At 40.5% G+C, this 12,514-nt stretch overlaps 1 protein-coding gene across 1 annotated transcript in view; it reads left to right on the forward strand.

Moving 5' to 3' along the window:
* Positions 1-2,140: 2,140 nt before the first annotated feature.
* LOC149218262 (uncharacterized) overlaps positions 2,141-12,514 on the forward strand; it is a 595,146-nt gene continuing 584,772 nt past the window's right edge. Inside the window, exon 1 of the mRNA XM_089386517.1 lies at positions 2,141-2,328. Coding sequence (XP_089242643.1) covers positions 2,141-2,328 — 188 coding nt within the window. The remainder of the gene's footprint in view (positions 2,329-12,514) is intronic.

A 12,514-nucleotide genomic window follows, 5' to 3' on the forward strand; every position in this document is an offset into this window, starting at 1 on the left:
ATGGGGCATCTTCTGTATTGTATTTCTATCCCTACTCCTTGTCTTTTCAGCATTTCATTTCTGTTTTTAGGATTAGATTTACTTTTCATGTTATTAGTTAGTTAATAAATGAAGAGCTTTTATCTTTCCTGTGCTTAATGTATATGATGATTTTGGACGGACGCTACTTATATTTTGTTGTGTGTTGCATGGATGCAGATTCTGGATTCTCACATTCCTACAGAGCAGCAACGTGTCCCCAAGTAGAGCCAGATGTTGACCACTACCGGTCAACTACCCATGCAGTACACCCCCTTCTTTTTCTTTGCAAGAAAGGGGCAGCACCTGATCAGCGTGTCCGTGCCATCCTACAGTCATCAGCAGCTTGATCATTTCAGTTGTAAACCCAGTCTGCATGTATGAATTGTAAATAATCTAAGCAGATCAGAGTCATTTATGTAAAATTGCCTAGGTGGACCTAACTTTCTATGATAATCTATGTCCCGGAAGGTTTTTTGTCTCACCGATCCACGGATCAGCAGAGTTTTCCTTCAAACCTGACCCCAAAGCCGGGATTGATTTTGTCATTAGAACTTTAGGAGAATCCTAGTGTGTTGATCTGCTAGATTATCGTTGTGTCGCAGAGCTGGGTGATTTATGAGGGTCTGTATTAAGTGGGCTTGTCCCCTTGAGATGTAATTTTGTAAAAGTCATGATGCAATGTGTCCTGAGGGTCGAGAAATGTTTTAAATCCCCTCATGAGTCCTAAGTCCTAGGTCCTAGGTGATGTTTCCGAAGGTTTAGTTCAGTGATCCATTTTAAAATGAATTAAAAAATTAAAAAATGAATAAAAATAATAAAATAATGAAAAATAATAAAAAATTAAAAAATCAAGCAAAAACCCTAACTAATAAAATAATAATATTTTAAGTGAATAAATCGACGGATGAGATCAAGAGATGTCTTGATCCTCATCAACGGTCGAGATCATTTCTACATGGATCACTCGAACTAGCCGTTAGGATCATTTCTTTTATATAGGGTCTTAGGGGGTCATTTCATTTCATCTGATCTGTGAGTCTGTACTGAGAAAGCTCTCTTGTAATATGATTTTCTGATTAATAAAAAGACTTTGGGGTTCAAAACTGGCTGGTGTTACTCTCCGGAATTGCTGTGAGATGATTGTTTTTTTCTGCATATTTCAGTTTTCAACAGTTAAATATAGCTGGTTTTCAGAGTATTGTGAGTACAGGTATCTTGCTCACGTGCTAGGGTTAGAATGTTGTAGGGTTTCTGGAATAATGGCAGGTATCTCCATTAATCCTGAAATCTAGCAGCATTTCTTGCCCTCTTTACTGATGTTTGCTTGAGGTGTGCAGGAACTCTTTAAGTGAAGGGTATTTGTGGGCGTTTGGGGAAGTTCTGGGCTGAACCAGCCGACTCCCACAGGCTTTTCTGTGCAGAGCCCAGCTGATTGTGCCCTGGGTTAATCTTTTAAGTTTTATTTCGTGTTTTACATTGAGAGATTTTTCTTTCTGTTCACAGTGAAGTTCAAAATTTCTGATATTCTGAAAGTATTTCTGCTCTTATTTGCTGAATCTGGCTATTTCAGGGGCCAAAAATCTGTAAAGTAGCAGCTGTTCTAGGGTTTCAGATTGCAGGATTTTGCTTTGTACAGTTTTTCATTAAGCTGGGTTTCATTTTTCTAGGGTTTTAAATTTTTTTTTATTTAGGGTTTTGTTTTTTTTGTGTTTGCAGCTGCAAGGTTTTTTTTCAGTGAGGGCTAAGCGAAATCATGCATACTTCGTTCATTTTCACTTCCTGCCTTCCTTGATCCTCACTGTATTGAGCATTATCAAGTGAATTTCGAATTTGTGTGTGTGCATCAAGTGGGGAAATCTGATTCAAACCAATAGCCGCTTCAGCTTTACTGCTGCCTTTCCATTTCCCTCCTTCACGCTTCAGATGATTAGTATCTGCTCTTGTTTTATTTATCGTTGAATATCTGTTACCATAAGCGTTACATATCATTGCGGCTGTATAACAGATTATTCCAAGAGCCATTTCAAGCCGCCGACAGTGATTGACGAAGTTCTGGAGAGGTGATTTGTTGCTGCGTAGATCATGCAAAAGCTCAGGTGACAATCAAAATGCCGTCGGTATGCAGTGGACACCAAGTGTCAAAGGGAGATCGAAAATCCTTCAACGCATTGAAACATTCTGTCGGCCCAGTCTTCTGCCGTCGCTGGCATTCCTCCGCGTGAGCTCTTCCGCCGACAAAATCCCTGCTCATGTCTACACACAAATCAAAAAAAAAGCGAGAGCGTTGAAACAATACCAGGCCAGCAGGTAAATCGAATTTGGCAATACGATCTCGTAAATGCGTCGGGCCAGGTATTCTCCTCACACGTCCAGGCTTCTGCGTAATATTAAAACTGGTAATTTTCAAACCGGCTTTCACGCTGTCACTATGTATTTACACGGTTTGCAGATCTAGCCATCGTAGCGGGTATCATATGTATGAAATGTGTTTGCGTGATTGCATAAATGGTATCGATTGAGCCTAGCGTACGTTTAGTTAGGGTAGCGTATAGTCTGGAGCTTTTGTGTATAATTAGATTTCAATTCGTATGTTTAATTTAGGTTTATTGTTTTAGTTTTACTTTTTTTAGATTTTTAGTCTAAAGTTTTATGTACAGTTAGATTTTATTTTATAATTTTAGATTTTAACTTATGTAGATTTTAATTTAATGTAGTCACGTATTTAGATTTAGATTTTGTTTCTTTTTTAAATAGTTTCATTACATATAAATTCAAAAAATAAAAAATCAAATAAAAAGAAAATTCGTTTATGTTTAGATTTAGCTTAAATTTTAATTTATTTTTGAGTTTAGTTTAGGGTTAGACTAGTTGTAGTATTAGATTTATATTTTGATTTTTATTTTTAATGAGATTTTAATTCCTTTAGATTTATTAGATTTTAAATTTGTAGATTTTAATTTTAGCTTAGTTTTAAGTTTAGATCTAGACTTTAATTAGATTTTAATTTTTGATTTAAAAAAAAAAAAAAATTTGAAAAAAATAAAAATTTTGTGGGAAATTATTTTTGCAAGTCTCAGTGGTTTTCACGATATATCTTTCATGCTGGGATCTAAGTTTTCAGGCTGAGATGCGAAATTGATATCTGGTTAATGGTTTATAATTCTCGTGGTATTTTAAGGCATTTATCTGTTAAAATTTTCAGTTGCTGGATATCGTTGTGGTCATTCTAAGAGCATTGTAATTTCACTGATGATAGATGATTGCTGTTCATGGTCCATATGTGTCTTTATCATTTAAAAATTGACTCCACAAAGCACTGGTCTGCTAAATTAACCAAATCCATCGAGCCCTTTTATCATCGTATCTCGTGTCTCCCAACCAACTGGTCGACAGTTGGTCTCATCACCTCACAGGGTCTACCCCCCTTAGCCGCGGGAGACAGGCTTAAACGGAGGGATCGGGGATCAGAGTGACAGCCCCCGGTCTGAGCGTTGTCGTGTCAATCCGCGCGACAACAGGACAAAAATGACACTCATGGCAACCAAACATTAGCTTCAACTAATCTACCTTCAAAGCATGATCAAGTAGCAAACCGGGCAACTGGAGAGAAGGATTGCACAATTTTTAGCAACAAGGGAGACTCGCTGACTGTGGGAACTGCGCATTGCACAGTCCCAGTAGCCAAGGGTGCAGCCTGAGGCTTGAGACTGCGCAATGCGTAGTCCAGCCTGGGTAGAGACTAGGAGAGACTGCGCATTGTGCAGTCTCAGTGGCCAAGGTGACAGGCTGAGCCCTGGAACTGCGCAATGCACAATTGGGTCAGCTTGTGTTGCGCACTATGCAGTTCTAGAGGCCAAGCTCTCAGCTTGAGCCTTAGGATTATGCAGTGCCCAGCTAGGCAAGGCAAAATCTGGCCAAGGGAAGTACAAATCTGCCCAGTGGAAGTGTGAAAAACGAGCAGAAGTGAATGATGATGTGAGCTTGAGTGCAAAACTAACTAAGTATGAGTGAATCAATGTAGATCAAGTGTAGAAATTGATCAAACAGAAGGAAAATCAAGTATGTGAGGAGAGTCGCTGCAATGACGACCATCGGTGCAAAAACAGGAAAACCAATGCGACACTTGTGAAAGGCAAATAAAAACTTATAACAACACTTCTACAAGTTAAAATAAGTTGAAACGCCAGCAACCATGAAGAGAAATAAGTAAAACAACACTCACACAAGTGAAATGACAAAAAGCGACAGAAAAAGCGACAAAAGACGACAAAAGCAAAACTCACCCGGAAAAGTGACGACGACCGCGTCGAAGGTTCCTTGGTCTTCTCGGAATGCTAGAGATCCAAGATCGAATGTGAAAATGAGCTCTAGAGGCGTCGATTAAATAGATTTGAGCGATTTGGGTTTTATGACGCGCATGCCTAAAATCAAGCAAAAGCGACTCTTGGCGGAAAATTCTAAAAATAGCAATGTGCCACCTTCAGGAAACTAATAATGAATCCATACTTCCTAGGGATGCTTTTTTCCCTTTAGTTTTCTTGCTTTTTCAGGGAAACTTGCCATGCACGCTGCCAGGAAAGATTGCGCAATTCTGGGGAACTGGGCAACTTTCTGGCTCAGTGCACTGTGCAGTTTCTGAGCTCAATGAGGGATTGCATAGTTTTTGGGCTCAGTGCTGGGCTGCCTTCCATGACTGCACAGTTTCTGAGCTCAAGGCTTATTGCCAGTTTGAACTGCGCAATTCCCATCATTAATGCTGCTTGCCTTCAAGGATTGCACAATTTTTGGAGGCAAACCCAAAATTGTTGTGAAACCAAGTCGGGGGATGAGCTTGTGAGTTAAAAAGATCAAGTAAATGTGAAAACAAGCAAGCACAAACACAAATGAAAAATATAAATCTCAGTCATAACATAGATACCTGAATCAGTGCAAGATAAGCTCCTGTGGATAGGAAGGAAGACTCCAAAATCAAAGCATAGGAAAAAATTTGGAGGGTGGTTATAGCCGCTACAATACCACACATGCTAAATGATATGGAAATGAGTTGGAAAATCATGGAGGAGTTAAAGTGAAGTCCGAAGGTGATGTGGACTCCTAAAATGAAGGAAAGGACATGTGCTTAAGGAAATCGAATTTCTAGCAATACATGAGGAAGCTACTTACTTGGAAAATTCTGATCTGTCAAGTTAATGCACATTTGGAAGGATTTGGGAGAATATTTTGTGGGAAATTGTCCCCACATTGGTTCCCACCCATATACACTTGTCATTTCATCATGGAATTTGATTTTGTTTGAGGGATTCTTGATTCCACTTGGGAAATTTGAATTTGCATGAAGGTGCTGTGGGATTGTCACCCATTTGCTTTGGGTTTGTCACCATCTGCCTTGGGATAGGCTTCCAAATTTCTATATAATAAGAGCTTTGTGCTCTCAGTTATGTATCTTTGTATTAGCTATTGTGCTTGGGGAGATTCTGCTTCTATGTACACTTGTGCTTCATATGAATAAAAAATTCTTTGGGGTTCATTCATAGGTGTTTATCTCTTGGAGTTGTGTTTGGCTCAATGATGGTATAATTCTCTACTTGTGTTTAATTTGATTTCATTTTTTCATATTCTATTATAGATTTGTGGATGTATAGCGATCTTACATTTACAATTGGTTATTTGATATGCTCTAGACTAGACATCTCTATTTATTTTCATACAAATTCTAAAATTTTCTTGTCATTGTTTATTAATTTAATCATATGAGCTAATGTGCATTTCATGTTTTGTAGAGACCATCTTTTGGATCAACTAGCAAGCGCGAGGGTAAGTCTTGAAGAGACCAACCCACTCTTGGCATAGCTTTCAAGGAGCTCCTATCGTTATTTGAATTTTAATAGTTTATCTTTTGAGAGTATTGGTTTTGCAGGGGTCCTTTTGACATAATTTGTGCTTAAGTCACGTATTTGAAGAAAATATATATCTTATACTCTTTTGCTTTCATTTCTTATCTAGCCAGTCAAGAGCTTACATAAGCTAGACAATAAGAAAATATATATCTTATACTCTTTTGCTTTCATTTCTTATCTAGCCAGTCAAGAGCTTACATAAGCTAGACAAGTGATGGAGTCTTTTCCCATCACTTGATTTAGTTTTGTATATTATTTGTAGCATTATCACATATTTACATGTTCTCTTTTCACATTAATTTTGGTTTTAGTTTTGCAACTCTAACATTTTTCTTTGTAGGTTCTCTCAAGTTCCAAAGATTCATTTCCAAGGAGGCTGTGGGCATAAGGAGTGCTTGTGGAATAAGCTAGGCCGTGCATCACTTTGGGAGCTTGTATTTCTTAATTGTAGCACCATCTTCATCTCTCTTGAGCTCCCATACTTGAAGGAATTTGCTTGTGGTTTCAAAACTTCATATTATACTTCCAGCAATTCCTTGGGTAGCTCTCAAAGAGCCGTTAACCTCATTGTAACACCATAATAATAAAATTTCTGCTGTTGTTGTGGGAGCATGGGCCTACCCTTTGGCATCCCTATCTCTCCATTTTAGGGAGAGAATCTTGGGTGGATTGATTTGTTGGTTTTAACTTTTCCATTTTTTGCTTTCACATCACATATGCATGCTCTAATTGGGATATTTTCAAGTTTTCTAAAGCTCTTTAAACTTGCACCATTTACAATTGTTGCTAGAAGTCTCAAAATTACATTTTACTTTGAAAAACAATTTTCTCTCACTTTGTGCAAGCATCTTCATTATTTTAGCAAACTTTGACATACTTGGCTTGTTAAAATTAGCAACTAGGGCCAAACTCCATGTGGGTCATATTATTTATGGCAACTGATATTTTTCTTAGATTCCTCTCGTTGAGAGGTGTAGGATTGATCTAACGATCATCCGATTTCGACATGTATTCATGGAGATATGAATTCATTTGTATTTTCTTGACAATTTGTCAAGGTCGGCCAGCAAGTAAAATTGTGTTGCACACCCCCAGCTAAACCTCAACGTGGCATATAAGTAGAGGAGACCTTGAGGCATTATCACACTCATCTCATTTCCACATCTCTTCTCTCTCCTAGTCTCTTGGGTATGTGTAGGAGGAAGAAGACTCTCTCTCGTGGGAAGAAGAAAGAGGATGCAGTTAGGGCAGCCACTGTGACATGGGTGCAGGAGGACATAGGAAGGTACAACAACATTGTTTTGGGTGCTAGAGGACTGTGTTGACTAGCGTATAGGCTCCCTTGACTGCGGATTTGTGTGGGGAGTCTCTCTCTTGCTAGCCGCAGTTTAGATCAACCTTGGTGACCTCTGTTTAACCACTGCCTTGGGACAACATTGACTAGTTAGGGTTGACTGCAGGAGCTGATATGTCGACTGCTGTTTTGACTATGTTTTGAGGACTGTTTTGGGTTGCTATCTATTGCTGTTGGAGGCCGAGTTCTCCTAGGTTGCCTTGAGGACATTTGGAGCTGATTGATCAGCCTTGTCATTGTTGTTCAAGGGTTTCATTATAGCTATTGTAAATCACAGATTTGTGATATTGTACTATCTCTCTCTCTCTGCTGAATTATTGAAGAATATAGAAGAATTGATCAAAGGGTTTCCCTGCATTGGGGTTTGTCCCTGGCTGGTGCCACATCTTGTGTCTCTTGTCTTGGCTTATTTTTTATTGTTTTCATTTATATTCTATCAACATTTTACTATCATGTCAATGTGATTGCTATACTGGAAATTAACATTGGGCTAATAAGAAGAATTGAAGTAAATTGCTCTTAAGCATAGAACATACCATAATTTAAGATGGTATCAGAGCTGAGGTGAAGAGAAAGCCCAAGCAAGAGCAAGAGCAATCACCGAAGGCAGTTTGAAAAAGTCAAAAGGCTTCATGGGTTCCTCAACACACTTCCCAACCAAAGACAAGCTCCGTGAGAAGTCTGACTATCACGAATGGAAGATGTCTCTTGATCTGACATTGGAAGAGCAGGAAGTGTTGGACTATGTGAGGGGTAGAATTTCGGAGCCTCCATCAAATGCACAGGCTACTACAATGAACAAGTACACTTAGGGTAAAGTCAAAGCAAAGAAGATCATCCGGGACTCAATTGACAAGCGTCTAGTGGCCTACATTTATGAGTTGAGCACCTCCAAGGAGATCTACGATAGATTGGTAAGCTTGTTTAAAGTTATTGATGCAAATCAAGTTTTGTTCCTCAAAAGAAAGTTGAAGGATATTAATAAGGGCAATGATGAAGATATTCAATCCTACTTCTTAAGGATCACTGAGATCAAGAAGGATCTCCTATCAATTGGAAAAGTCATTTCTAATAGGGAACTAACTATCACTACTCTTGGAGGGCTCCCATCCGAATGGTATGTATTTAGAACCACTCTTCTCAACAATGACCAAATTCCGGGATTTGAAGAATTGATGGCGAGATGCATTCAAGAACAGACAAGGAAGGTGGAACAAGAAATGCCTTCAAGCAAAGGCAACCCCACTACTTTTCGTCTCATGCCAAAAGGAGAAATAATTCTGGGTCTAAAGGTCACTTGAAAGGAAAGACCGGATGGAACGGTGGAAGGAAGGAAAGATGCTTTGTTTGCAATAAATTTCGCCATTATGCGAGGGAATGTCCAAATAGAAAGGACACATCACATGACGATGATCAAAATCACTCCCGGGGCAACTCCAACCACAATCAAAGGAATGACAGGTTCAATGGCAAAGGAAAGAGAAATGCGAGAAATCAAGGAAGTGGTCAACCTTCCAAGAAAGGAACTCCAGGTATGAATCAAATGTTGTTAACAATAAGCAAGATAAATACTATCTGATATCGGCCCTCTCCACCACCTCTCCTCCGGACTCGTTGGGCAACTAGCTTATTGATAGTGGTGCTTCAAGGCACTTCACTAGTTACAAGGAAGCTCTCTCTAATTTGATAGAGAATGAGACAAACTTGGAGATTATTCTTGGAGACAATTCCACCTATCCTGTAAAGGGTGTAGGAATGTTACTCTTCAATTAAATCAGGGTAACACAATTCATTTGCAAGAAGTCCTATATGTACCTGATCTCAAGAAGAACATGGTGTTCATTTCGGCAATGGAAGACAAAGGCTACAAGGTGGCCTTCATCGATGGCAAGGTACATGTGTGGAAAAAGAATTTTAAATATGCTTTCACTCTTGGGTTTCAGGTTGACTCTTTATATCAAGTTGGAGGAAGTCCGTTGGGAGTCATGTCTTGCAACACAAATCTACAGTCTGAACTATGGCATCGGAGATTTGCCCACCTTCATTATAAGGTTCTTTCCGATGTGAGACATATGGTAATAGGGATGCCCAAGTTTAAAGTAGAGCATGAAGGTGTATGTACGAGATGTGCCGAAGGAAAGCTCAAAAGGGGACCATTCCCCTCTAGCCATAGCAAGACCTTCGACATTTTGCAGTTGGTTCACTTTGACATATCTGGTCTGATGCCTGTAAACTCTTTGGGAGGATATCTAATATTATCTCACTTTTATAGATGATTATTCTCGCAAGACTTGGATATACTTCTTGAAAAAGAAGGATGAAGTGTTCTCCTGGTTCTATCACTTCAAAACCTTAATCGAGAATAAAACCGAGAAGAGGATCAAGATCTTAAGGACTGATAATGGGACCGAGTATGAATCCAATGAGTTCCATGGCTTTTGCAAAGAAGCTGACATTAAGAGGGAGACCACAACACCATACACTCCTGAGCAGAATGGTGTGGCGGACAGGAAGAATCGTACGATTTTGGAAGCTGTTCGTTCCATGCTCCATGATCAAAGGCTTCCAAAGTTTCTATGGGTCGAAGCTACGAATACCGCCGTATATGTTCAAAACCGATGCCCTCATCGAGCATTGGATTCCAAGACTCCCGAAGAAATGTTCACTGGTAAGAAACTTGATGTCTTTGATTTTAGAATTTTTGGAAGTCCCGTATATTTTCATGTGCTGAAAGAGAAAAGAAGCAAATTGGGTGCATCTAGAAAGAAGGGAATCTTCGTGGACTATAGCGAAAATTCTAAGGGCTATAGAATCTATGTGGCTAGTCAAAGGAAGTCTAGATAAGTCATGATGTCACCTTTGACAAAGATATGGCTCTTAGCAAGGTTGACAATCTTCCTATTCTAAGGAAAGATAAAGAAGCTGACACCAGGAAGTCGAATGAGAAGGAAGATGAGACGATGCCCGATCTGGAAGAACCTATGGATCCTATTGATCCCCCTTCGCAAGAACCTTCCTCTTCTAGGAAGAGGCCCTCGTGGCTTAGGGGGACACTTGATGATGCCGAAGGACATATTGCACCCAAAGGGACTTTCCGTGAAAGTAAGTTGACCAGGTATCGGGGATATTTGACTATTATGAGCATTATCATTCAAAATGAGCCTTCATCGTTCGAAGAAGCCGTGAAGCATTAAGTATGGAAGGATGCTATGAATGAGAAATACAAGTCCATCATGAAGAATGATGTCTGGGATGTGGTCCCCAGACCCCAGGAAAAAACAATTGTCACCTTGAAGTGGCTTTACAAAATCAAGCATGGAGCTGATGGAAGTGCTGAAAAGTATAAGGCTCGCTTTGTTGCTCAAGGCTTCTCTCAAAGGGAAGGTGTAGACTATGATGAGATATTTGCACCGGTTGCCTGATACACCACTATCCCCTCGATCACAGCGCTTGCTGCTTCGCAATGATGGAACCTACATCAAATGGATTTCAAGAACGCGTTCTTGCATGGTTTGATTAAAGAGGAAGTCTATGTGGAACAACCCAAGGGGTTTGAGATTCATAATCAGGAATCTCACGTATGCAGGTTGAAGAAAGCTCTCTATGGGCTGAAGCAAGCACCCCAAGCTTGGTATGAGAGGATCGATAGCTACTTGATGAAGTTGGGATTCATTGGAGTGAAACTGATACAAACCTTTACTTTAAGGTTGAGGATGATAAGCCTCTCATACTGGTGCTGTATGTTGACGACCTCTTCTTGACAGGTGTAGACCCTCTCATTCACAAATGTAAGAGGGAGTTGGCTTCCGAATTTGAGATGAAGGACCTAGGACTGATGCACTATTTCCTAGGGCTGGAGGTCTGGCAAAAGCCAGGAGAAATTTTCCTATCTCAAGGAAAATACGTGGTGAAGATATTGGAGAGATTTGGTATGGTGGACTGCAAGCCTGTGACTACCCCGATGGAGCTTAACTTCAAGAAGTTATGCGGTAGTGCTGCCAGACCTGTTTTGGGAAATGCTTCTGAGTATCATCAACTCATAGGAGCATTGATGTTCTTGGTGAACTCCCGTTCGGATATATGTTTTGCAGTCAACACATTGAGCCAATATATGGTTGAGCCTCATCGCTCACATTGAATTGGTGCCAAGAATCTTCTGAGATATATTTGGGGCACAATCACTCATGGGTTGAGATACACTATCGGAGATGTGAGGGTACATGGATATTCCGATGCTGATTGTGCAGGCAGTGTGGTGAACTGAAAGAGCACTTCCGGGTGCTGTTTTTCTCCGGGTTCTGCCTCGATATCCTGGATGAGCAGGAAGCAGAAGTCGGTGGCTTTGAGCACCGTTGAGGCAGAGTACGTTGCTGCGAGTATGGCCTCTTATGAGGCTGTCTGGTTGAGGAAGCTCTTCAGTGAGCTGTTTGGACATATGATGGATACTACCATGATCCTCTGTGACAACCACAGTGGGATTTGTTTATCGGAGAATCCCGTATTTCACGATCACTCCAAGCACATCGACATCAGGTACCACTTTATCCGGGATATGGTACAATGAGGAGCAATAAGGCTCCATCATATTGGGACTAATGAACAGGTCGCCAACATTCTGACGAAGCCCCTGGGAAAGGTCAAATTCTTGACTTTCCGAGAACGACTAGGAGTCGTGGAGAGACCCTCTTATGAGGGTCCTGTATGATGCATACATTGAGCTCTGGGAGCTCTGGGGGGCTTGGGGTACTTCTTGGAGCAACGAGCGACCATAGGGTGACTCACCCTCCCCTAGTGGTGCACTATGTACAGGGTGAATGATTCAGCCTTCCCCTGTGATACCCCGTGGCGACATGTAGGCAGGATGAGTGGTTCATCCTTCTCCTACCGAGACATCCTACCCATGTAGTCTGGGACTCATGGGAAGTACCTCTCATCTGGCCAATGAGTAGGGAAATGAGGATAGGGACCATAGTAGTATCGATGGACGCATCGTGTATCTACCATACTCCCTATGCTAGGATGACATTGATCTGGGATCAATTGGAACTGACTTCGGGTCAGTAAGAGTGATATAACTCACTCTCTTTTGGAACTGACTTTGGGTCAGTAAGAGTGCTATTGGACACTCTCTTTTATCTGGGACTGACTTCGGGTCAGTAGAGGATGGTATGATACATTCTCGATCATTTCTTCTTCTTCATAGTTCAACAGAGCAGAGCAGAGCCGAGCAGTGCATTTGATG

Source organism: Pinus tabuliformis, chromosome Q (assembly GCF_031772625.1).
Source record: "Pinus tabuliformis cultivar Carrire ecotype Pingquan chromosome Q, CPIR1, whole genome shotgun sequence".
Lineage (NCBI taxonomy): Eukaryota > Viridiplantae > Streptophyta > Pinopsida > Pinales > Pinaceae > Pinus > Pinus tabuliformis.